A 25,756-nucleotide genomic window follows, 5' to 3' on the forward strand; every position below is an offset into this window, starting at 1 on the left:
CCCATAGCGTGCACTTAAGAAGGGTGAATGGGCCCTCAAAGCAGACCTTCACTTCCCGGATCATCTGAAGCTCTGTGCACGGCTGCTACTGTGGCAGCACCCAAATATTGCAGAGTTCCCCTTTAAACGTTAACATTTCTAACAGTATCTGCTTGCAAAGCAAGGTTTTCAGCTCATTTCCCCCTCCCTTATTTCCTGTGAAGTAGTGTGTTTCACCCTTAAGCTAGCACCCTTATCTGTAGCTGGAATTCAAGGTTATATTCTGCAGAGTTTAGAAAGTCTTTTGAATGTATAGAAAGTGAAAGAGGAAAAATATGCACTGTGAAGTAATCATTGGTATATACGCTTGTAAGAAGTGGATACAACTCACTCGGCTTTACAGGCATGTGCCTGACTGGGTCAAACAGAGCTGTTTTAATAAATCACTTGTTTTCCTCAAGGTCCATGTTCGGAGTTTCCTGGTTTTCCAAAATTGCTACTACACTACCCTCTGCAATATCAATCTGCACTTTTATTTTTTACAACATAGGTCTGGCCCCTGGCCTAGGCAAAATTGACATTGATGTGTGTTGCCCTTCCAAGTGCTCCTTGCAGCAAATAGTTATAGGTTGGTGTGGTTACCATTTGTTTGCATAGTTGATGAATGGTGCAGGGATGCACTTGATGCCTTCAGCTGCCATTGGGCTCTTGCTGGGTGTCCCGTGCTCCCCTGTACCTTTAAGGAGGAGTGGGATCCCTCCAGGCATACCTGCCCCTAATCTATCCACTGCTATATGTGCTCCTACTTCCAGGGCCATGGATAAGGGGGTACCACCGGTCCTCCTGTATGGGGCCCAGGCCAGAAGGGGGGCCCAGGCAGCTGGGAAAATCGGATGTGTGTAGGGAGGGTGATCCCCTGTATGGCTCTCTTGCAGCAGCTGAAAACTGACTTCTTCTCCTCTCCTTCCCGATAGCATTCAGCTGCTGCAGAGAGAGAGAGAGACATCAGGGGGTCAGTTCCAGTAATTGCCCCCCTGCCGCATCCATCACCTCCCTGTGCACCATACATTGTTGCCCAAACCCCTCTGTGTGCCCACCCCTGCAGTGCTCCTTGGTTCCCTCCTCTCCTTCCCACCAGTAACTGCAAGCACACAATAGGATCCTTCAGGATGATGAATACAGCCAGTGATTGGTACCTATTACTCACTGTGTTCATTCATAACTGAAGCATAGTAAACTGTTTTTTTTTTGGGGGGGTGGGGCTCTCAGGTTTGCCGTATGGGGCCCCATGGTTTCTAACAGCAGCCCTGCCTACTTCGGAGACTTGGGATGGTCTCCATTTGATTGTATTGGAATTGATATGTGCCTGCTGCCTCAGCCTCCTGGGATTTCATCTCGCATATCCCAGGATGCCGCAGGAGCAGGGAGTGCCGGAGATGTGGTCACCATCCGAGGAAGTGGTAGCGGCTTCCAATGACTGAGAAGGACCAAGATGGCAGCACGGGACTTTGGCTGCTGCACCTGAGCTGCAGATTACAGCAGGACAACGCTTGATCCACTGGGCAAGCGAGAATCTAAATCGAGGAAAACGCTGAATGACAGGTAAGTGTACCTAACGAAAAAGTGCACCTAACCTTTGTGTCTCCTTCCTCTGAAGGAACCTAACCCACCACCCCCCACCCAGCGGTGTATTTAGGTTTTGTGCTTGTGCACAAAAATTGGAGCCCCCCGCCGCAGAAAGAGCCTGACATTGACCATGAACACCCCTGCCCTCCACTACCACTGCCCCCCACACACCAGACACCATCCCCCATGGTGAGAGAGAGGAAGACACTCACCTTCACAGCTCCGGACATCCCCAGGAATGAGAATCAGGCTGTGCCTACACCATCATGAAACCCGCAGCCGCCCCCTGAATCCACCAGGTCCCCATGTCGCGTGTGTCCCTTCTTCATCCCTTCTTCCAAGGGGCAGTGCTGCCCCCCCCCCCCCCCCGAAAAATGCCGCCCTATGCAAATGCCTTGTGGCAAATACACCCCTGGCCCCACCCCCACCTTGATCAAATGTAGCAGTTCCTCTGTTTTGGCTCCTCAAGTCTTTGCTGTCCTGGTCACATCTGTGCAATTTAGCCTCATAGACTTCTATAGGGACCGAGGCCATAGATGGCCCCATAGAAGTGTATGGGGTTGGAGGAACAGGAAGTGATTCTATGGGCAGGACCTCCAGCTAAGAAGCTTTGAAACATATTCACAATATTCACAAAAAAAATTTGTTTCACCTAACAATACCTCTATACAGTGAGGCACCGTGCAAAACATGCTGAAAAATACATGTCAAACTGATATACACTATATTGCCAAAGGTACTGGGACCCCTCCCCCAAATCATGTGATTCAGGTGTTCCAATCTCCTCCCAATCATGTGATTCAGGTGTTACAATCTCCTCCCAATCATGTGATTCAGGTGTTCCAATCCCCTCCCAATCATGTGATTCAGGTGTTCCAATCCCCTCCATATCATGTGATTCAGGTGTTCCAATCCCCTCCATATCATGTGATTCAGGTGTTCCAATCCCCTCCATGGACACAGGTGTATACAATCAAGCCCCTAGACATGCAGACTGCTTCTACAAACATTGGTGAAAGAATGGGTCGCTCTCAGGAGCTCAGTGACTCCAAGCGTGGTCCCGTGATAGGTGGTCACCTGTGCAATAAGTCCATCCGTGACATTTCCTGGCTACTAAATATTCCACGCTCAACTGTTAGTGGGATTATAACAAAGTGGAAGCAACTGGGAACAACATCCACTCAACCACCAAGTGGTAGGCCACGTCACATGACAGGGCGGGGTCAGCGCATGCTGAAGCGCACAGTGCGCAGAAGTCGCCAACTGTCTGCAGAGTCAATAGCTAAAGACCTCCAAACTTGGTGTGGCCTTCAGATGAGCCCAATAACAGTGCGTAGAGAGCTTCATGGAATGGGTTTCCATGGCCGAGCAGCTGCATCCAAGCCTTCCATCACCAAGTGCAATGCAAAGCGTTGGATGCCGTGGTGTAAAGCACGCCACCACTGGACTCTAGAGGAGTGGAGACATGTTCTCTGGAGTGACCAATCACGCTTCTCTGTCTGGCAATCCGATGGACGTGTCTTGGTTTGGCTGTTGCCAGGAGAACGGTACTTGCCTGACTGCATTGAACTAAGTGTAAAGTTTGGTGGAGGGGGGATTATGGTGTGGGGGTGTTTTTCAGGGGTTGGGCTTGGCCCCCTATTTCCAGTGAAGGGAACTCTTAAGGCGACATTTTGGACAATTTCATGCTCCCAACTTTGTCGGAAGAGTTTGGGGATGGCCCCTTCCTGTTCCAACATGACTGCCCACCAGTGCACAAAGCAAGGTCCATAAAGACATGGAGGAGCCAGTTTGGGGTGGAGGAACTTGACTGTCCTGCACAGAGTCCTGACCTCAACCCCATAGAACACCTTTGGGATGAATTAGAGTGGAGACTGCGAGCCAGGCCTCCTCCCCCGACATCAGTGCCTGACCTGACAAATGTGCTTCTGGAAGAATGGTCCAACCTTCCCATAGACACCCTCCTAAACCTTGTGGACGGCCTTCCCAGAAGAGTTGAAGCTGTTATAGCTGCAAAGGGCGGGGCCAACTCAATATTGAACCCTACGGACTAAGACTGGGGGGCCATTAAAGGTCATGTGTGTGTAAAGGGCGGGGCCAACTCAATATTGAACCCTACGGACCAAGACTGGGGGCCATTAAAGGTCATGTTCGTGGAAAGGGCGGTGGCCCAATACTGCGGGCAATCTAGTTTCCCATTGAATCTGTAGCACAACAAAACATACTACAGTACAGAAACCCTAGTCAGATTGCAGGGGATGCCTGTTATGTGAACCCACGCTCTCTGCAGACTTCATCAGAGGGGGCCCAGCTCTAGAGAATCCTAAGTACTGCCACCTGCTGCTTGCAGGAATACTTATTTGTTTCAGAAATCTGTGGCTGGTTGCAGATTTAAGTAGGAAAGGTCACTTTTTATTAAGGAAGCAAGTCAAGTAACAATCCTACACTTTGTATCATTTTTTGAACATTCCTGTAGGTGCCGTCTATTACATTGTATCATTTGGATTCCCATCTGTCACATTGCATCATGTGGACGCCATCCCTTACATTGTATTGCTGTGCTATGGCATTTCCACCGCTAGGGGGAGCTGTGGCTCCAGGTTGATCCCGCGCGGGGAGGCCCTGTATCCTTTGGCATCTCCTGTGGCGCTTCCAGCCACCTGCAGCCTCCCAGCCACAATCTGTGCTGCTGATTTCCAACCATCTGATCCAACAATCCTCATTCCTGGCGTCCTCCCTGGAGGCTTTTTAGCCTGAGGCCTGGCGTAGCCACAAGGCTCGCAGACTGCGATCGCCAGATTGATGGTGACATTGCGCTGAGACAGCGGTATTACTGCCTGTAGCAGTCAAGTACATAATACGAAGAAGGGACTAAACTGCCTGCAAGTGTGGTGCACCTCACTTTGCCGCTCGGTGCTGCAAGAACCATATTAATTAAAGGGGAACTCCGGACTGAAACCCTTAAAATGGGCAACACGGCTAAATACATCCGTGATGAATCCATGTAAAGACTAAATCTGTTCAGGCCGTATAGTCACAAGGGTGTTAGGCCCCTCTCATACGAGCGGACTGATGGGGTCCGCCTGTCCATTTTTCAGACTGACTCGATTGGTCCATCCATAGACTTCTATGGACCGGCGGGTGTCAGTGGACAAAAGTCCGCTGGCACCCGCCGGTATCCGATCCAATCCTGTACTGCAAAAACAGACGGATAGATGGTGACCATCCGGGATGGTGGCTAGCTGGCATTAGGCATTCATAGGGACACATAATTCTGGAATATGCGACCCTTCCTCCTTCACAGCAGGTAATAGTGAGGCTACTTCAGGAGATGTTAGTTCTCTTTCTTACCAGCCGGGTGCTGATGGTTGCGGATTGTTGGGGGCTCATCCGGGATGGTGGCTAGCTAGCATTAAGCAGTCATGGGGACACATAATTCATTTCGGTACATGCGACCCTTCCTCCTTCACAGCAGGTAATAGTGAGGCTGTTTCAGGAGATGTTAGTTCTCTTTCTTACTAGCCAGGTGCTGGTGGTTGCGTACTGTTGGGGGCTCATCCGGGATGGTGGCTAGCTAGCATTAGGCAGTCATAGGGACACATAATTCTGGAATATGCGACTCTTCCTCCTTCAGAGCAGGTAATCATGAGGCTGTTTCAGGAGATGTTAGTTCTCCTTCTAACCATCCCGTTGCTGATGGTTCTGGATTGTTGGGGGCTCATCCGGGATGGTGGCTAGCTGGCATTAGGCATTCATGGGGACACATAATTCTGGAATATGCGACCCTTCCTCCTTCAGAGCAGGTAATAATGAGGCTGTTTCAGGAGATGTTAGTTCTTTCTTACCATCCGGTTGCTGATGGTTGCGGATTGTTGGGGGCTCATCCGGGATGGTGGCTAGCTAGCATTAGGCAGTCATGGGGACACATAATTCATTTCGGTATATGCGACCCTTCCTCCTTCACAGCAGGTAATCGTGAGGCTGTTTCAGGAGATGTTAGTTCTCCTTCTTACCATCCGGTTGCTGACGGTTGCGAACTGTTGGGGGCTCATCCATGATGGTGGCTAGCTAGCATTAGGCATTCATGGGGACACATAATTCTGGAATATGCGACTCTTCCTCCTTCAGAGCTGGTAATTATGAGGCTGTTTCAGGAGATGTTAGTTCTTTCTTACCATCCGGTTGCTGATGGTTGCAGATTGTTGGGGGCTCATCCGGGATGGTGGCTAGCTAGCATTAGGCAGTCATGGGGACACAATTCATTTCGGTATATGCGACCCCCCCCCCCTCCTTCACAGCAGGTAATAATGAGTCTGTTTCAGGAGATGTTAGTTCTCCTTCTTACCATCCCGTTGCTGATGGTTGCGTATTGTTGGGGGCTCATCCGGGATGGTGGCTAGCTAGCATTAGGCAGTCATGGGGACACATAATTCTGGAATATGCGACCCTTCCTCCTTCAGAGCAGATAATAATGAGGCTGTTTCAGGAGATGTTAGTTCTCCTTCTTACCATCTCGTTGCTGATGGTTGCGGATTGTTGGGGGCTCATCTGGGATGGTGGCTAGCTAGCATTAGGCAGTCAATGGGGAAGCTTGATTCATTTTGGGGAGGCTACATACTGATGCTTCCTTGTGTCTAAATATCAGGCTCACAGTTATAGCAAACTAACATACTTTCTGGAATGTTTTACATATAAATGAACCAACTTAAATATCCTCCTATCAGCAGGCATTATAACATTTCTCCATGCTTGGAGCAATCCCTGGCTAATGTATGTGAAGGTCGGAGGCCACACTCCCCACTAGTCATATGAGGCACATTTGCCACAACGCTGCAACAAACAGCTCAGAATGTATACTGACTATCAGTACTGCGGAGTTCCCCTTTACATCCAGCTGAATAACCCTTGGTATGCCGGGCAGACAGCTGGCACCCGGCCCTCAGATTTTCCATAGAACGCAGCTGCTGCTCGCTCTTGCCATGATAATCAGCTGCCAGTCTTCTCCTCGTTAGTCTACAGCTCTACACTCTTTAATTAGCTCTCATTAATGTGTCCATTATAAATTCATTTCCACAATTCTGTTTTTTCCCCTCCTCCCTCTTACCTAGCACCTTGCAATCTCCAATCCTGCTGGGGGGGGGGGGTAAAAGGCTAAAAGGCGGGGTCACAGAAGTTAATTACGTACAGAGATTTATAATAATGTACAGCGGGCTGAGCAGTCTCCTATTTGTCTCATGTCGGCTCACACACAGAAAGGCAAATGGAAGCAACAAACCTTTCCTCCGCATTACGTGGTCATGTTGGTGGTGGGAGTGAGACCACGTGGGTGCCACTATGCCATAGTCTGCCCTATCTTTGGTCATTTGGGACACCATGGTGGCGGTGGTGGTGGGGGGGTGTTCTTTATGCCTAGAGGGGCTGAAATAAGCGAGTATTTTAACCAAGGTTGCATGCTCCCCCCCCACACCACATACAAATCAGGGTTAATAGCCCTGCATTGCAAATGAGGACACCAAGGGACCACCCAAAGATCAGAGAGAAGAGGGAAGCACCGGAGCCTGCTGGAGCAGTGGACAGGGTAGGTAGTCATTCCTGTTCCTCGACCCCATAGGCACCGCAAGTGTTTATTCCCCCTATACAAGTCTATGGGAATGGAAAAGCAACTTCAATCAGGTCAGGTACAGCTCAGAAGGAGGTCAAATCCAAGACACAGGAAATGCACCCCTTAAATAATTCGGAATGATCAGAAGCATTTTAGACTGACGTCAGAAACGGTCAACACTGGCAATTAGGGTTACAGGTTGGGTCAGTGTTAGGGTTACATGGAGGGTTATGTTAGGTAAGAGGAAGGGGTTAGTGTTAGGGTTAGAGGAAAGGTCAGTGTTAGGGTTACATGGAGGGTTATGTTAGGTAAGAGGAAGGGGTTAGTGTTAGGGTTAGAGGTTGGGTCAGTGTTAGGGTTACATGGAGGGTTATGTTAGGTAAGAGGAAGGGGTTAGTGTTAGGGTTAGAGGTTGGGTCAGTGTTAGGGTTACATGGAGGGTTATGTTAGGTAAGAGGAAGGGGTTAGTGTTAGGGTTACAGGTTGGGTCAGTGTTAGGGTTACACAGAGGGTTATGTTAGGTAAGAGGAAGGGGTTAGTGTTAGGGTTAGAGGTTGGGTCAGTGTTAGGGTTACATGGAGGGTTATGTTAGGTAAGAGGAAGGGGTTAGTGTTAGGGTTAGAGGTTGGGTCAGTGTTAGGGTTACATGGAGGGTTATGTTAGGTAAGAGGAAGGGGTTAGTGTTAGGGTTAGAGGTTGGGTCAGTGTTAGGGTTACACAGAGGGTTATATTAGGTAAGAGGAAGGGGTTAGTGTTAGGGTTACAGGTTGGGTCAGTGTTAGGGTTACACAGAGGGTTATATTAGGTAAGAGGAAGGGGTTAGTGTTAGGGTTAGAGGTTGGGTCAGTGTTAGGGTTACATGGAGGGTTATGTTAGGTAAGAGGAAGGGGTTAGTGTTAGGGTTAGAGGAAAGGTCAGTGTTAGGGTTACATGGAGGGTTATGTTAGGTAAGAGGAAGGGGTTAGTGTTAGGGTTAGAGGAAAGGTCAGTGTTAGGGTTACATGGAGGGTTATGTTAGGTAAGAGGAAGGGGTTAGTGTTAGGGTTACAGGTTGGGTCAGTGTTAGGGTTACACAGAGGGTTATGTTAGGTAAGAGGAAGGGGTTAGTGTTAGGGTTAGAGGTTGGGTCAGTGTTAGGGTTACACAGAGGGTTATATTAGGTAAGAGGAAGGGGTTAGTGTTAGGGTTAGAGGTTGGGTCAGTGTTAGGGTTACATGGAGGGTTATATTAGGTAAGAGGAAGGGGTTAGTGTTAGGGTTAGAGGTTGGGTCAGTGTTAGGGTTACATGGAGGGTTATGTTAGGTAAGAGGAAGGGGTTAGTGTTAGGGTTAGAGGTTGGGTCAGTGTTAGGGTTACATGGAGGGTTATGTTAGGTAAGAGGAAGGGGTTAGTGTTAGGGTTAGAGGTTGGGTCAGTGTTAGGGTTACATGGAGGGTTATGCTAGGGAAGAGGAAGGGGTTAGTGTTAGGGTTAGAGGAAAGGTCAGTGTTAGGGTTACATGGAGGGTTATGTTAGGGAAGAGGAAGGGGTTAATGTTAGGGTTAGAGGAAAGGTCAGTGTTAGGGTTACATGGAGGGTTATGTTAGGTAAGAGGAAGGGGTTAGTGTTAGGGTTAGAGGTTGGGTCAGTGTTAGGGTTACATGGAGGGTTATGTTAGGGTAGAGGAAGGGGTTAGTGTTAGGGTTACAGGTTGGGTCAGTGTTAGGGTTACATGGAGGGTTATGTTAGGGAAGAGGAAGGGGTTAATGTTAGGGTTAGAGGAAAGGTCAGTGTTAGGGTTACATGGAGGGTTATGTTAGGGAAGAGGAAGGGGTTAGTGTTAGGGTTAGAGGAAAGGTCAGTGTTAGGGTTACATGGAGGGTTATGTTAGGTAAGAGGAAGGGGTTAATGTTAGGGTTAGAGGAAAGGTCAGTGTTAGGGTTACATGGAGGGTTATGTTAGGGAAGAGGAAGGGGTTAATGTTAGGGTTAGAGGAAAGGTCAGTGTTAGGGTTACATGGAGGGTTATGTTAGGGAAGAGGAAGGGGTTAGTGTTAGGGTTACAGGTTGGGTCAGTGTTAGGGTTACATGGAGGGTTATGTTAGGGAAGAGGAAGGGGTTAATGTTAGGGTTAGAGGAAAGGTCAGTGTTAGGGTTAAAGGGAAGTCGAGTTACTGGAGGGGTTACTGCGAGGGTTACAGGTAAAGTTAGTTTTGGGGGTTACAGGAAGGGTAGTGTTGGGGTTAAAGAGATGGTGAGTTTTGGGGCTACGGGAAGGGTAGTTGTAGTTTTCCCATTCAAAGAACTCTGTGACACGTTCGAATTTTTTTAAAAATTGTGATGGCGAGTTCGTGGAAAAGATTCCTCGGCTCACTGTCACTAGAGGCAGCAGATCGGGAAGAGGCTGCAGCGGTGGGAACACGGGTGGAACATGTAGCATGTGAAGGTAGACTTATCCTTTAACCTGAGTGTTAGAGGGAGCGTTAGTGTTGGGGTGTCAAGGAGGGTTTAACTCTAGTGTTAGGTCTAAAGGGAAGTTGAGTTTTACAGGGAGGGGTTACTATGAGAGTTACAAGGAGGGTAGTGTTGGGGTTACAGGGAGAGTATCAAATGGGTTACAGGGAGGGTAGTGTTGGGGTTACAGAGAGGGTAGTGTTGGGGTTACAGGGAGGGTAGTGTTGGGGTTACGGGGACAGTAGTTTTGGGGTTACAGAGAGGGTTAGTGTTGGCGTTACAGGGAGGGTTAGTGTTGGGGTTACAGGGAGGGTAGTGTTGGGGTTACAGGGAGGGTAGTGTTGGGGTTACAGGGAGGGTAGTGTTGGGGTTACAGGGAGGGTAGTGTTGGGGTTACAGGGAGGGTAGTGTTGGGGTTACGGGGACAGTAGTTTTGGGGTTACAGGGAGGGTTAGTGTTGGCGTTACAGGGAGGGTTAGTGTTGGCGTTACAGGGAGGGTTAGTGTTGGGGTTACAGGGAGGGTAGTGTTGGGGTTACAGGGAGGGTTAGTGTTGGGGTTACAGGGAGGGTAGTGTTGGGGTTACAGGGAGAGTATCGAATGGGTTACAGGGAAGGTAGTGTTGGGGTTACAGAGAGGGTAGTGTTGGGGTTACGGGGACAGTAGTTTTGGGGTTACAGGGAGGGTTAGTGTTGGCGTTACAGGGAGGGTTGATGTTGGGGCTACAGGAAGGGTTAATATTGTGGTTACAGGAGGGTTAGTGTTGGGGTTAGAGGAAGGGTTAGTGTAAGAGTTACAGAGAGTTTGAGTGTTGGGGTTGCAGGAAAGCTTAGTATTGGGGTTACGGGGAGGGTTAGTGTTGGGGTTATAGTGGAGGTAAGTGTTGGGGTTATAGGAAGGGTTACTGTTGGGGTTACAGGGAGAGTTAGTTTTGGGGTTACAGGGAGGGTGTTAGAGTTACAGAGAGGGTTAATGTTGGGGGTTACAGGGAGGTCAGTGTTGGGGTTACAGGGAGGGTTGGTGTTATGGTTACAGGGAGGGTTAGTTTTGGGGTTACAGGGAGCATTAGTGTTGAGCTTACAGGGAGGGTCAGTGTTGAGCTTACAGGGAGGGTCAGTGTTGGGGTTACAGGGAGGGTCAGTGTTGGGGTTACAGGGAGGGTCAGTGTTGGGGTTACAGGGAGGGTCATTGTTGGGGTTACAGGGTGGGATAGTGTTGGAATTACAGGGAGGGTCACTGTTGGGGTTACAGGGAGCGTCAGCATTGGAGTTAACACCAGGAGTTTTCATTGCCTGTCTTCCTACGATTAAATTCCCAGAACACCGATCTACCCTCCAGAACACCGATCTCCCCGCCAGAACACAGATCTACCCTCCAGAACACCGATCTTCCCTCCAGAACACCGATCTTCCCTCCAGAACACCGATCTACCCTCTAGACCAACGCTCTTCCCTCCAGAACACCGATCTACCCTCTAGAACACCGATCTACCCTCCAGAACACCGATCTACCCTCCAGAACACAGATCTCCCCGCCAGAACACCGATCTACCCTCCAGAACACCGATCTACCCTCCAGAACACCGATCTTCCCTCGAGAACACCGATCTACCCTCCAGAACACCGATCTACCCTCCAGAACACCGATCTTCCCTCCAGAACACCGATCTACCCTCCAGAACACCGATCTTCCCTCCAGAACACCGATCTACCCTCTAGACCAACGCTCTTCCCTCCAGAACACCGATCTACCCTCTAGAATACCGATCTACCCTCCAGAACACAGATCTCCCCGCCAGAACACAGATCTCCCCGCCAGAACACAGATCTCCCCGCCAGAACACCGATCTACCCTCCAGAACACCGATCTACCCTCCAGAACACCGATCTTCCCTCCAGAACACCGATCTACCCTCTAGACCAACGCTCTTCCCTCCAGAACACCGATCTACCCTCTAGAATACCGATCTACCCTCCAGAACACAGATCTCCCCGCCAGAACACAGATCTCCCCGCCAGAACACAGATCTCCCCGCCAGAACACCGATCTACCCTCCAGAACACCGATCTACCCTCCAGAACACCGATCTTCCCTCCAGAACACCGATCTACCCTCCAGAACACCGATCTACCCTCTAGACCAACGCTCTTCCCTCCAGAACACCGATCTACCCTCTAGAACACCGATCTACCCTCCAGAACACCGATCTACCCTCTAGACCAACGCTCTTCCCTCCAGAACACCGATCTACCCTCCAGAATACCGATCTACCCTCCAGAACACCGATCTACCCTCTAGACCAACGCTCTTCCCTCCAGAACACCGATCTACCCTCCAGAATACCGATCTACCCTCCAGAACACCGATCTACCCTCCAGAACACCGATCTACCCTCTAGACCAACGCTCTACCCTCCAGATAAATGAGAACCGTGTCTCCTTTGCGCTTGTAAACTAGAAAACAAACCAAAGTGTCTATTAGGAGCTCCACACTTCCATCGTTATTCCTGTCACCGCCATCTGTCTTCTCCATCGTTATCTCCGCCAGTATCTGTGGTGTCATTATCTGGGTCTCTCCTCCGATGATCAAACCTCCGTCTCATCCCATAACTCCCCCAATTACTGTCCCACATGGCTCTCACCTAACACAACCCCCCCCACCCCCCCCCATTGCCCGCCTGTGAGGCATCGTCTAATTAATCCCACCACTTATTCCAGAGAAGAGACGCTTGAGAGTCTGCCGCTGTGTGAATCTGCAGGAACGTTGGGAGAGGCGGCTGGTGGTGATCCATATTCACGAGGCGTCGGGGAGATGATGGCTTATCAGTGTCTGGATGGGAAGGTTAAAGATACTTCTGGGTATACAGACTGTCATTTACGTCCTTTGCTCCTCTTCCGTGTTCGCGGTGATTCGTATTCCGCGTGCCGCTGATGTGTCTATCTGACTTTGGGCGGCGGTTGCGTCTTCAGCGTGGCGGCCGATTGTCGCGGAGGGGCCTCATACGGGATCGTGAGCCGCCTTCAGCTACTATCACCGTAACAAGATGGAGGGAGAAGCTGCGCACAGGAACGCTGGATCCATAAAGCTCTGTTCTAGGGATAGCAGAAATGCGCGTTTTTTTTTCTCGCTCTTCCTTAAAAAAAAAACGCGCTGAAACACTTGTGATGCCATTATTTCTCAATGGCACCCGAAACACAGGTAGCGGTTACGCTTTTCGCCGTGCTTTGTACACGTGACACAACACGAAAAAATGCTGATCGCAAAACGCGCTTGACTCAATACTGCGATTTGGTACGTGAGCTTCTTTCCATGTTTTCTGGAGAGGAGGGAGGCCCATTTAAAATGAACGGTGCCGTTCTAAAAACGCTAAAAAAAGGCGCTAAAAAAATGCGACGCTCAGGTGTGAATGGACCTATAGAAAAAAACAGCCCAGTCCTTTGATATCAACCAATCGGATACTTTTTTTTTGCAGCGGCGGAACGTAGTTCCAGCACCTCTAGCACCGCATGGCTTCCTGGAGGATCTATTGATGCTGGCTGCTAGGGAATCTATTGTCACTGGGGGGATCTGTTGTTGCAGTGGAGTTTATAGTCGTTGGTGATCTTTTGTTGCTGGGGGCGTCTTATGTTCTTAGGGGGTCAATTGCTACTGGGAGGGATCTATTGTTGAGGGAGAGGTCTATTGTTGCTGGCTTCTAGGAGATCTACTATATTGCCCCTGGTGAGGATCTATTGTTACTGGGGGGTCTATTGTTGTTGGGAGGTATTTTGTTGCAGGGGGTCTATTGTTGCTGGGTGTGGGGGGGGGCTTTTGTTTCTGTGGAATCTAATGTTGCTGGGGGATCAGAGTTTATAGTCGTTGGTGGGGATCTTTTGTTGCAGCGGAGTTTATAGTCACTGGTGGGGATCTTTTGTGGCTGGGGGGATCTTATGTTCTTAGGGGGTCAATTGCTACTGGGAGGAATCTATTGTTGTGGGAGGGGTCTATTGTTTATTATTATTATTATTATTGCTTCTAGGAGATCTACTATATTGTCCCTGATGAGGGTCTATTGTTACTGGAGAATCTATTGTTGTTGGGAGGTATTTTGTTGCAGGGGGTCTATTGTTGCCGGGTGGGGGGCTATTGTTTCTGTGGAATCTAATGTTGCTGGGGGGATCTGTTGATGCAATGGAGTTTATAGTCATTGGTGGGGACCTCTTGTTGCAGCAGAGTTTATAGTCCCTGGTGAGGATCTTTTGTGGCTGGGGGGATCTTATGTTCTTAGGGGGTCAATTGCTACTGGAAGGGATCTATTGTTGTGGGAGGGGTCTATTGTTTATTATTATTATTATTGCTTCTACTATATTTTCCCTGGTGAGGGTCTATTGTTACTGGGGGATCTTTTGTTGGTGGGAGGTATTTTGTTGCAGGGGGTCTATTGTTGCCGTGTGGGGGGCTATTGTTTCTGTGGAATCTAATGTTGCTGGTGGTCTATTGTTGGGGATCAATGGGCAAACCAAGTCTCACCTTCAGCTCTAGGTAGCTGAAATAGCTTCCTTCCTGTAATGGGGGGGATCAATGGGCAAACCAAGTCCCACCTTCAGCTCTAGGTAGCTGAAATAGCTTCCTTCCTGTAATGGGAAGGGGGGGGGGTCAATGGGCAAACCAAGTCCCACCTTCAGCTCTAGGTAGCTGAAATAGCTTCCTTCCTGTAATGGGGGGGATCAATGGGCAAACCAAGTCCCACCTTCAGCTCTACAGTAGAATAACATTGCCTCATCTCCCCAAGGATCCTGAAAAGGGGACCCCTATGACAACCTGCTCTCCCCCATGGGGAGGGGAGGGGCACAGCAGCTTTATCTTTCTTCCTTCCTGCTCTCTTCTCCCAGGGTCTACTGACCCTCCCCTTCCCTTGGCATTTCTAGGCGTTCCTGGGGGGGTTCAAAGGGGACCTACTCTGCCATACCTGCAAATAAACACCCTGCACCAAAAATACGTCTAATCCCCATACAAGGGTCCAAGGGTCTTACAGGTCCAATGTCTTCAGTACCAATAGCAGGTTCAATACATCTTGTCCAATTTAAGGCACTGAGAGATTGTATGCAAAAGTGTATCAATAGGCTGGTGTAGGAACTGGGGACGCAGCTGTTGTGGGGCCCTGCTTCAGCAAGGGCCCCGGCTGATTTGAATTCCATCCTTACTTTTTTCACCACGGTCATGTGACATCAGATCGGGGCACAAACCAAGCATGGGGCATATATAGAGAGGCATTCTTGAGCCCGAGTTTGTAACTTTGTTCAGCACCCCCTGGTGGAGCAGTCAGGTGGAGTCCAATGACCAGCAAAGGGGGCCCCAGTGACAAAGTTGTCCATACATCCCCTATCATGTAGTCACCCATACTTTGCTCGGTAGTGATTTTTTGCAGAAAAGTAGGTGAAGGCTAGCTGGAATAATCTGCAGCAGTTGCCCGATGCTTTGAACTGCTAATAGCCGAACCCGGCCACCTCTTCTGCCCTTGAGATGTTGTGAGAAGATCGATGTTCTGACACAGAGCTCTGCATATTAAGATCTGGGTTAATTACATGAAAATGAGCGCCATTCATCAGCGGATCAGCAGCTGTGTGAACGACTGACTCTCTCTCCCTCCTTCCACGAGCTGATGACCCGCCAACACTCAACTTGGCCAAATTTCTATTTGTGGTGGCCACCAAAGCCGGAAAAAAGACAAATGTCCATCGTGCTCAGCTGGTCATCTCCGACACCTTCTGGTCCAAAGGAAGGAAAAACAAAACCGCCCTGGGAAAACTACGACCACAAAAAAATTCCATTCTGACCCCAGAATTCAGTTGGATTAAGTAAGATAAACAGCCGTGTACGTAAAAGATTTACAAGTTCATTTGTCCAGCGTTCTCTGTGAGAGTTCCACGTCACGGAAAGCGGCCATCAGCCTTCCTGTGGGATAAAATCCCTCGGCATCTCTACGGGGATGGAGGAAGCAGCACACAATCGGGGTTCTTGCCCATAGCAACAAACTTTGATTGTCACAGAAAACTCAACAATTCTGATTGGCTCTTGAGGGCCACACCTCCAATTCTACACTGATATTCTTTCCTCTAGTTTGGATGCATCTGCCCCTCTAAATAGCTCTTAATGTTCTGAGAAAAGGTCTCATTTGGAGCGATAAATACGGGGGTAAGAGATAAGTGAAGGACAGATACGGGGGTAAGAGATAAGTGAAGGACAGAGGGATTCAGGTAGAAGTGATGGGTGGAGGACAGAGGGATTCAGGTAGAAGAGATGGGTGGAGGACAGAGGGATTCAGGTAGAAGTGATGGGTGGAGGACAGAGGGATTCAGGTAGTAGAGATGGGTGGAGGACAGAGGGATTCAGGTAGTAGAGATGGATGGAGGACGGAGGGATTCAGGTAGAAGAGATGGGTGGAGGACAGAGGGATTCAGGTAGAAGAGATGGGTGGAGGACAGAGGGATTCAGGTAGTAGAGATGGATGGAGGACGGAGGGATTCAGGTAGAAGAGATGGGTGGAGGACAGAGGGATTCAGGTATAAGAGATGGGTGGAGGACAGAGGGATTCAGGTACAAGAGATGGGTGGAGGACAGAAGGATTCAAGTAGAAGAGATGGGTGGAGGACAGAGGGATTCAGGTAGAAGAGATGGGTGGAGGACAGAGGGATTCAGGTAGAAGAGATGGGTGGAGGACAGAGGGATTCAGGTAGAAGAGATGGGTGGAGGACACTAGTGGTTATGAATCTATTACCAAAAATGGAAAAAAAAGATGAACCACCAACAACTCATATACAAAAGACATCTGTGCACACCAGAAGCTTGCAACAGGGGCCACCAATGACATGGGGAATGTCAAGAAGTCAAATGCTTGGAAAACGGATAGGCAGATAGATACAAGAGATGGGTGGAAGGCACAGGGATTGGGGTATAAGAGATGAGTGGAGGACAGATACGGGTGTAAGAGATGAGTGAAGGACAGATACGGGTGTAAGAGATGAGTGAAGGACAGATACGGGTGTAAGAGATGAATGGAGGACAGATACGGGGGTAAGAGATAAGTGAAGGACAGATACAGGTGTAAGAGATGAGTGAAGGACAGATACGGGGGTAAGAGATAAGTGAAGGACAGATACGGGGGTAAGAGATGAGTGAAGGACAGATACAGGGGTAAGAGATGAATGACGGACAGATACGGGGGTAAGAGATAAGTGAAGGACAGATACGGGGGTAGGAGATAAGTGAAGGACAGATACGGGGGTAACAGAAAAGTGAAGGACAGATACGGGGGTAAGAGAAAAGTGAAGGACAGATACGGGGGTAAGAGATGAGTGAAGGACATATATGGGGGTAAGAGATGAGTGAAGGACAGATATGGGTGCAAGATATGAGCGGAGGACAGAGGGATTCAGGTATAAGAGATGGGTGGAGGACAGAGGGATTCAGGTAGAAGAGATGGGTGGAGGACGGAGGGATTCAGGTAGAAGAGATGTGTGGAGGACAGAAGGATTCAGGTAGAAGAGATGGGTTGAGGATAGAGGGATTCAGGTAGAAGAGATGGGTGGAGGACAGAAGGATTCAGGTAGAAGAGATGGGTGAAGGACAGAGGGATTCATATAGAAGAAATGGGTGGAGGACAGAGGGATTCAGGTAGTAGAGATGGGTGGAGGACAGAAGGATTCAGGTAGTAGAGATGGGTGGAGGACAGCGAGATTCAGGTAGAAGAGATGAGTGGAGGATGGAGGGATTCAGGTAGAAGAGATGGGTGGAGGACAGAAGGATTCAGGTAGAAGAGATGGGTGGAGGACAGAAGGATTCAGGTAGAAGAGATGGGTGGAGGACAGAAGGATTCAGGTAGAAGAGATGAGTGGAGGACAGAGGGATTCAGGTAGAAGAGATGAGTGGAGGACAGAAGGATTCAGGTAGAAGAGATGGGTGGAGGACAGAAGGATTCAGGTAGAAGAGATGGGTGGAGGACGGAGGGATTCAGGTAGAAGAGATGGGTGGAGGACAGAAGGATTCAGGTAGAAGAGATGGGTGGAGGACGGAGGGATTCAGGTAGAAGAGATGGGTGGAGGACAGAAGGATTCAGGTAGAAGAGATGAGTGGAGGACAGAGGGATTCAGGTAGAAGAGATTGGTGGAGGACAGAAGGATTCAGGTAGAAGAGATGAGTGGAGGACAGCGGGATTTTGGTAGAAGAGATGGGTGGAGGACAGAAGGATTCAGGTAGAAGAGATTGGTGGAGGACAGAAGGATTCAGGTAGAAGAGATGAGTGGAGGACAGAGGAATGGCAATGGCTGGTTGGTAGGTTGGGGTTACCTGACATTCGCACTTTAGTTTCTGCTCCTTCTGGAAGGCCAGGGTGCTGGTGAGGACGGTGGACGTGTAGCAGAAGCAATGTTGGATGATGTGCTCATCTACCTCTGTGTAGCTGGAAGGAGACGGACAGAAGACATTATCACTGAATATCCCTTTACATGAACCCCGGAACCATAGAACAGTCCAAGAATCTTCAAGAGTCCCCCCCAAAAACCAGACCAATTTGTATTTTGTACCGTCATGGCGGTTATATTCTGCAGAGAGCATGGGCAGGGAACAGAAGATGTGGGGAACCTCAATACACACGAGGACCGGGCAGGGAACAGAAGATGTGGGGAACCTTAATACACACGAGGACCGGGCAGGGAACAGAAGATGTCGGGAACCTCAATACACATGAGGACAGGGCAGGGAACAGAAGATGTCGGGAACCTCAATACACATGAGGACAGGGCAGGGAACAGAAGATGTCGGGAACCTCAATACACATGAGGACAGGGCAGGGAACAGAAGATGTGGGGAACCTCAATACACACAAGGACAGGGCAGGGAACAGAAGATGTGGGGAACCTCAATACACACGAGGACAGGGCAGGGAACAGAAGATGTCAGGAACCTCAATACACATGAGGACAGGGCAGGGAACAGAAGATGTCGGGAACCTCAATACACATGAGGACAGGGCAGGGAACAGAAGATGTCGGGAACCTCAATACACATGAGGACAGGGCAGGGAACAGAAGATGTCGGGAACCTCAATACACATGAGGACAGGGCAGGGGCGGAATGACAACTCATGGGGCCCCCGGGCAATAGCAAATATTGGGGCCCCTGTGTCCTCACCCACACTCAAACCACACCCAAAAAAGCCTATGAGAGGTACCAGGGGCATCTCATGGGGCCCCCTACTGACCCCGGGCCCTCGGGCAGTGCCCGAGTGGCTAAATGGTCAGTCCGCCCCTGGGACTTGGACACATGCAGAGAAGACTGGGCCTGCCGAGGGTCTTGTTTTCAGTGAACACTCCAGCTGCCCAGACATGACATTCCAGGATTCCCATCATGTATGTTACATGTATGCTGGATTTCCACCACGATCGTACATTACTAGATTTACAGATCCTCAGTCCTCAGTATTCCTGTGCAATCACTCAGCCTCCCCGCTCAGCAACTCCTCAGATAACATCTCAGCCGCATGGAGATTGTATTCCTCCTCCATCCATCAGGCTGACTTGCATTGACCCTGAGGAACAATAGAGCCTTCCGCCAGACTTTGCAGCAGTGATCCTCAGCCAGGGAGCCGTGACACCCCGGGGTGCTGCAAGCATGACACCTAGTTTGTCCTGGATCAGAGATGGATAGAGGACATTATGATGGGGAGGACTCTGTGGTGAAGGGTGGTATCTGATGTGGTGATGACACTCTGATGTGATGGAAGACCTCTGCTGTGAAGGGGGGGGGACCTTCTGATGTGCTGGGGGAACTCTGATGTGAAGGGGGACCTCTAATGTGATGGTGGTGGGGGTCTCTGATGTGTTGGGGACCTCTGATGTGATGGGAGACTCTGGTGTGATGGGACGACTGATGTGATGATGGGAGCTCTGATGTGATGGGGGGGTCTCTGATGTGATGGGAAACTCTGATGTGATGGGAGACCTCTGATGTGATGGGAGACTCTGATGTGATGGGATACTCTGATGTGATGGGGGGACCTCTGGTGTGATGGGAGGATCTCTGGTGTGATGGGAATACTCTAGTGTGATGGGGGGACCTCTGATGTGATGGTAGACTCTGATGTGATGGGGGGACCTCTGATGTGATGGGAGACTGATGTGATGGGGGGACCTCTGATGTGATGGGGGACTCTGATGTGATGGGATACTCTGATGTGATAGGGGGACCTCTGATGTGATGGGAGGATCTCTGGTGTAATGGGGGACATCTGATGTGATGGGGGGATCTCTGGTGTGATGGGGGGGATCTCTGGTGTGATGGGGGGATCTCTGGTGTGATGGGGGGGATCTCTGGTGTGATGGGGGGGAACTCTGGTGTGATAAGGGGATCTCTGGTGTGATGGGGGGACCTCTGATGTGATGGGAGACTCTGGTGTGATGGGGAGACCTCTGATGTGATGGGGGGATCTCTGGTGTGATGGGGGGATCTCTGGTGTGATGGGGGGATCTCTGGTGTAATGGGGGGATCTCTGATGTGATGGGGGACCTCTGATGTGATGGGAGACTTTGGTGTGATGATGGGACCTCGGATCTGATGGGGGGATCTCTGGTGTAATGGGAATACTCTAGTGTGATGGGGGGACCTCTGATGTGATGGGAGACTCTGATGTGATGGGAAGACCTCTGATGTGATGGGAGGATCTCTGGTGTGATGGGAATACTCTAGTGTGATGGGGGGGGATCTCTGATGTGATGGGAGACTCTGATGTAATGGGGGGACCTCTGATGTGATGGGGGGATCTCTGGTGTAATGGGGGGGGATCTCTGATGTGATGGGGGGGATCTCTGCTGTGATGGGGGGGGTCTCTGGTGTAATGGGGGGATCTCTGATGTGATGGGGGGACCTCTGATGTGATGGGAGACTCTGGTGGGATGGGAAGACTCTGATGTGATGATGGGACCTCGGATCTGATGGGGGGTCTCTGATGTGATGGGGGGATCTCTGGTGTGATGGGAATATTCTAGCGTGATGGGGGGACCTCTGATGTGATGGGAGACTCTGGTGTGATGGGAAGACTCTGATGTGATGATGGGACCTTGGATCTGATGGGGGGTCTATGATGTGATGGGAGACTCTGATGTGATGGGGAGACCTCTGATGTGATGGGAGGATCTCTGGTGTGATGGGAATACTCTAGTGTGATGGGGAAGGATCTCTGATGTGATGGGAGACTCTGATGTAATGGGGGGATCTCTGGTATAATGGGGGGGATCTCTGATGTGATGGGGGGGATCTCTGGTGTGATGGGGGGGATCTCTGGTGTAATGGGGGGATCTCTGATGTGATGGGGGGACCTCTGATGTGATGGGAAGACTCTGATGTGATGATGGGACCTCGGATCTGATGGGGGGTCTCTGATGTGATGGGGGGATCTCTGGTGTGATGGGAATATTCTAGCGTGATGGGGGGACCTCTGATGTGATGGGAGACTCTGGTGTGATGGGAGGACTCTGATATGAAGGGGGGGGGGGTTCTGGTGTGATGGGAGACTCTGGATTTTGCGTACTGTTAAAGGGCTGGATAACGGTTGGGAGGCTCCGATCCAGAGTCGCTTCAGTGACCGGCAGCCCGGCAGACGTGGTGTTTGGCTGCCAGGAGCCGTGTGGCTGTTTCACATCATCAGAGATTGCCTGTTGTGATCAGGAGGAAGCAGAGCCTGCCTATGGAATGCACACAGCTCCCCTCACTACTAATACCACCACCGAGGGCCCCGACATTCCATTCCACTGTTAGACCGAAATATCTGATGTACTTTTATTGCCTTTTGTACTCTCATTAGTCTGGGGACCCCGAGAACCACATGGAGGGGGAAGTGTTTCCTCAGTCTCCCCTCCCCCAGTGATCAGACTGTACATTGTAACTTTGTAGAAGGAGGAAGAGGTGTTTCCTCAGTCTCCTCCCCCAGTGATCAGACTGTACATTGTAACTTTGTAGAAGGAGGAGGAGGCATTTCCTCAGTCTCCCCTCCCCCAGTGATCAGACTGTACATTGTAACTTTGTAGAAGGAGGAGGAGGCATTTCCTCAGTCTCCCCTTCCCCAGTGATCAGACTGTACATTGTAACACGTAGGCGCTACTGAACCTGCGAGCGTTTTCGCACTTCCGCTCACGATTTCATGTGACCGATTGTCACGCATTTCACACACAGGGCGTTTGTTGCGGAAACGAATCTGACGCACCTTTTGTGGCTGATGTACGGCTTCTAAAACGCGCGTTTTGATGACAATCACGACTTTGCACAGCGAGTGCTCCTCCCCCTACTGGCCCAGGGGGGTGCCGGTCTACTCACTCAGTCCTCTTTCTGTGAGCCGATGGGTCGGTCGCTGCTCTCAGGCCTTCTGCTGGGCTGCACCTTCCCCGCTGCACAGGTGGTCCTCGCTCTGGGGGCCCATGAGGTCCTGAGCTTTCCTCAGACGCAATGTTTGCTCCTACTGACGCCAGGACAATTTCTACTTCCAAGGGCCACAGTCTGGAGGACAATAAACTGGCCCTTTGTTTAGAAAGTTTGGAGACCCCTGTCCTGAACAGGACTGATCTAGAGGTGTTCCCAAAGAACTGTGTCTTCTACACTGTTGAAGTATGTCTGAACCACAGGTGTCAGAGGTGTCGGGAGGTGTTCAAGGTCAAGGTGACCACTGGGGAGAAGCATTATCAAGCGGTCCCTTCAGGAGGTATCTCTACACACGTTTTCAAGGAAATGGTGGCCCGATTGGCTGATTCCAGAGCTGATTGTATCTGAGAACTCTTGGAGGTTCTCTGATGGAGGCCTACTGGGCTAAGAACAAGATGTGGGTTCCTCAGACTGATGACTTCTGTGTATGTCCCTCAAATAAAAGAATGATACACATACGGTAGGTGGTTGGGTTCCAGACTTCATCGGTAATACGATACAGCTAACAAAATCAGGGGGACCGGGCTAGCCCTTCCTCAGGGCCCCCCCAGAGGTTGCATGGTACTTACCAGCTTAAGAACGAGAGGTTAGGATTTGACCAAGGAAGCATTGTTCCTTTGGTCCCTGCATTTGTGTTTCCAACCAGTATGTGCCTCCAGCCCCAAAGAAGGAGGAGCACAAGCCCGTGAAACGCGTTGACGTTATCCTTTTACTAACAAAATCTGAAACCAAATTAATTCCCGCAGGACTTTCCACCCAAATTGCTCCTCCTTGCACCCTCAGAAGCAAAGCTACGTTCCCACCACTGTAACGAATGTACGTTGTAGAGATCCTGACTGCTGTGCACTTACTTTCCTCCTTGTTTGTTGAACGCGCAGGCCAGTGCCACCACCTGCGACGTCGCCCGACAGATCACCGGAACACACAGCATGGAGCGAACCTCGAAACCCAACATGTTGTTCAGCTGCTTGTGCTCTTCCTAAGGAGATAAGGAAAGGACAATTACTCCAAATGGCCAATAGCAGACCAGCTTACGGCTCCTTCCTGCACATTAACCAATGGCTGAATAAGTAGGCGGAGATATCTCCTAATGTCTCTGTATTCCTTCTCACCCACTTTGGGTTTAGGACTGTTTCCACCCACCTTGGAATGTTCCTCGCTTGCTCTAGTATCATATAAAGTTCCATCATGTGGAGTTAGACCCCTTTTGCTCACTCCCGTTTAGTAGGGTGTAGGTCCTTGGACTTGCCCTGGAAGTCTTGGAGGGGAGATCTTATGATCAGATTCTCCACCTTCTATGGGGTCTCCCTAGTTCTTTGGTGGACTTTGCTATGGCAGGTCCCTCGAAGAATAAGGTCCACCTGGTTTTGGGAAAGTCCCCTGAAGAATAAGGTCCACCAGGTTTTGGCGCAGTGGACCATGAGTACCTCAAACCCCATCAGGAGTCTTGCCTCCTGGAGATCAGAGCCAGGATCCTTATCTCCTAATGTCTCAATATTCCTTCTCACCCACTTTGGGTGTAGGACTGTTTCCACCCACCTTGGAATGTTCCCACTCCACCCATTGCTTGCTCTAGTATCATATAAAGTTCCATCATGTGGAGTTAGACCCCTTTTGCTCACTCCCGTTTAGTAGGGCATAGGTCCTTGGACTTGCCCTGGAAGTCTTGGAGGGGAGATCTTATGATCAGATTCTCCACCTTCTATGGGGTCTCTCTAGTTCTTTGGTGGACTTTGCTATGGCAGGTCCATCGAAGAATAAGGTCCACCTGGTTTTAGGAAAGTCCCCTGAAGAATAAGGTCCACCAGGTTTTGGCACGGTGGACCATGAGTACCTCAAACCCCATCAGGAGTCTTGCCATCATGTAGAGGGAGACCTCTTTTGATCACTCCCGTTTAGTAGGGTGTAGGTCCTTGGACTTGCCCAGAAAATCTTGGAGGGGAGGTCTTATGATCAGATTCTCCATCTCCCATGGGGTCTTCCTAGTTCTTTGGTGGACTTTGCTCTGGCAGGTCCCTTGAAGAATAAGGTCCACCTGGTTTTGGGAAAGTCCTCCCGAAGAATAAGGTCCACCAGGTTTTGGCGCGGTGGACCATGAGTACCTCAAACCATGTCAGGAGTCTTGCCATCATGTGGAGTTAGACCCCTTTTGCTCACTCCCGTTTTGTAGGGTGTAGGTCCTTGGACTTGCCCTGAAAGTCTTGGAGGGGAGGTCTTATGATCAGATTCTCTGCCTCCCATGGGGTCTCCGTAGTACTTTGGTGGACTTTGCTCTGGCAGGTCCCTTGAAGAATAAGATCCACCTGGTTTTTGGAAAGTCCTTTGAAGAATCAGGTCCACCAGGTGTTGGCACGGTGGACCATGAGTACCTCAAACCCCATCAGGAGTCTTGCCATCATGTAGAGGGAGACCTCTTTTGATCACTCCCGTTTAGTAGGGTGTAGGTCCTTGGACTTGCCCAGAAAATCTTGGAGGGGAGGTCTTATGATCAGATTCTCCATCTCCCATGGGGTCTCCCTAGTTCTTTGGTGGACTTTGCTCTGGCAGGTCCCTTGAAGAATAAGGTCCACCTGGTTTTGGGAAAGTCCTCCCGAAGAATAAGGTCCACCAGGTTTTGGCGCGGTGGACCATGAGTACCTCAAACCATGTCAGGAGTCTTGCCATCATGTGGAGTTAGACCCCTTTTGCTCACTCCCGTTTTGTAGGGTGTAGGTCCTTGGACTTGCCCTGAAAGTCTTGGAGGGGAGGTCTTATGATCAGATTCTCTGCCTCCCATGGGGTCTCCGTAGTTCTTTGGTGGACTTTGCTCTGGCAGGTCCCTTGAAGAATAAGATCCACCTGGTTTTTGGAAAGTCCTTTGAAGAATCAGGTCCACCAGGTGTTGGCACGGTGGACCATGAGTACCTCAAACCCCATCAGGAGTCTTGCCATCATGTAGAGGGAGACCTCTTTTGATCACTCCCGTTTAGTAGGGTGTAGGTCCTTGGACTTGCCCAGAAAATCTTGGAGGGGAGGTCTTATGATCAGATTCTCCATCTCCCATGGGGTCTCCCTAGTTCTTTGGTGGACTTTGCTCTGGCAGGTCCCTTGAAGAATAAGGTCCACCTGGTTTTGGGAAAGTCCTCCCGAAGAATAAGGTCCACCAGGTTTTGGCGCGGTGGACCATGAGTACCTCAAACCATGTCAGGAGTCTTGCCATCATGTGGAGTTAGACCCCTTTTGCTCACTCCCGTTTTGTAGGGTGTAGGTCCTTGGACTTGCCCTGAAAGTCTTGGAGGGGAGGTCTTATGATCAGATTCTCTGCCTCCCATGGGGTCTCCGTAGTTCTTTGGTGGACTTTGCTCTGGCAGGTCCCTTGAAGAATAAGATCCACCTGGTTTTTGGAAAGTCCTTTGAAGAATCAGGTCCACCAGGTGTTGGCACGGTGGACCATGAGTACCTCAAACCATGTCAGGAGTGTTGCCATCAAGTGGAGGGAGACCCCTTTTGCTCACTCCTGTTTAGTAGGATGTAGGTCCTCGGACTTGCCCTGAAAGTCTTGGAGGGGAGGTCTTATGATCAGATTCTCCGCCTTCCATGGGGTCTCCCTAGTTCTTTGGTGGACTTTGCCCTGGCAGGTCCTTCAAAGAATAAGATCCACCTGATTTTGGGAAAGTCTCCCTGAAGAATAA

The 25,756-nt window shown here is 50.1% G+C and overlaps 1 protein-coding gene across 3 annotated transcripts in view; it reads right to left on the minus strand.

Annotated features, from left to right (window-relative positions):
- PDE2A (phosphodiesterase 2A) overlaps positions 1-25,756 on the minus strand; it is a 684,164-nt gene that overhangs the window by 47,704 nt on the left and 610,704 nt on the right. For all 3 annotated transcript variants that reach the window (XM_089662877.1, XM_089662878.1, XM_089662879.1), the window contains 2 exons: positions 22,937-23,064; positions 17,964-18,075 (listed from right to left, as the gene is read on the minus strand). In XM_089662877.1, coding sequence (XP_089519003.1) covers positions 17,964-18,075; positions 22,937-23,064 — 240 coding nt within the window. The remainder of the gene's footprint in view (positions 1-17,963; positions 18,076-22,936; positions 23,065-25,756) is intronic.

The sequence above is a fragment of the Staurois parvus genome, unplaced genomic scaffold (assembly GCF_062004578.1).
Source record: "Staurois parvus isolate SC_StPar_1 unplaced genomic scaffold, SC_StPar_1.0 ptg001578l, whole genome shotgun sequence".
Lineage (NCBI taxonomy): Eukaryota > Metazoa > Chordata > Amphibia > Anura > Ranidae > Staurois > Staurois parvus.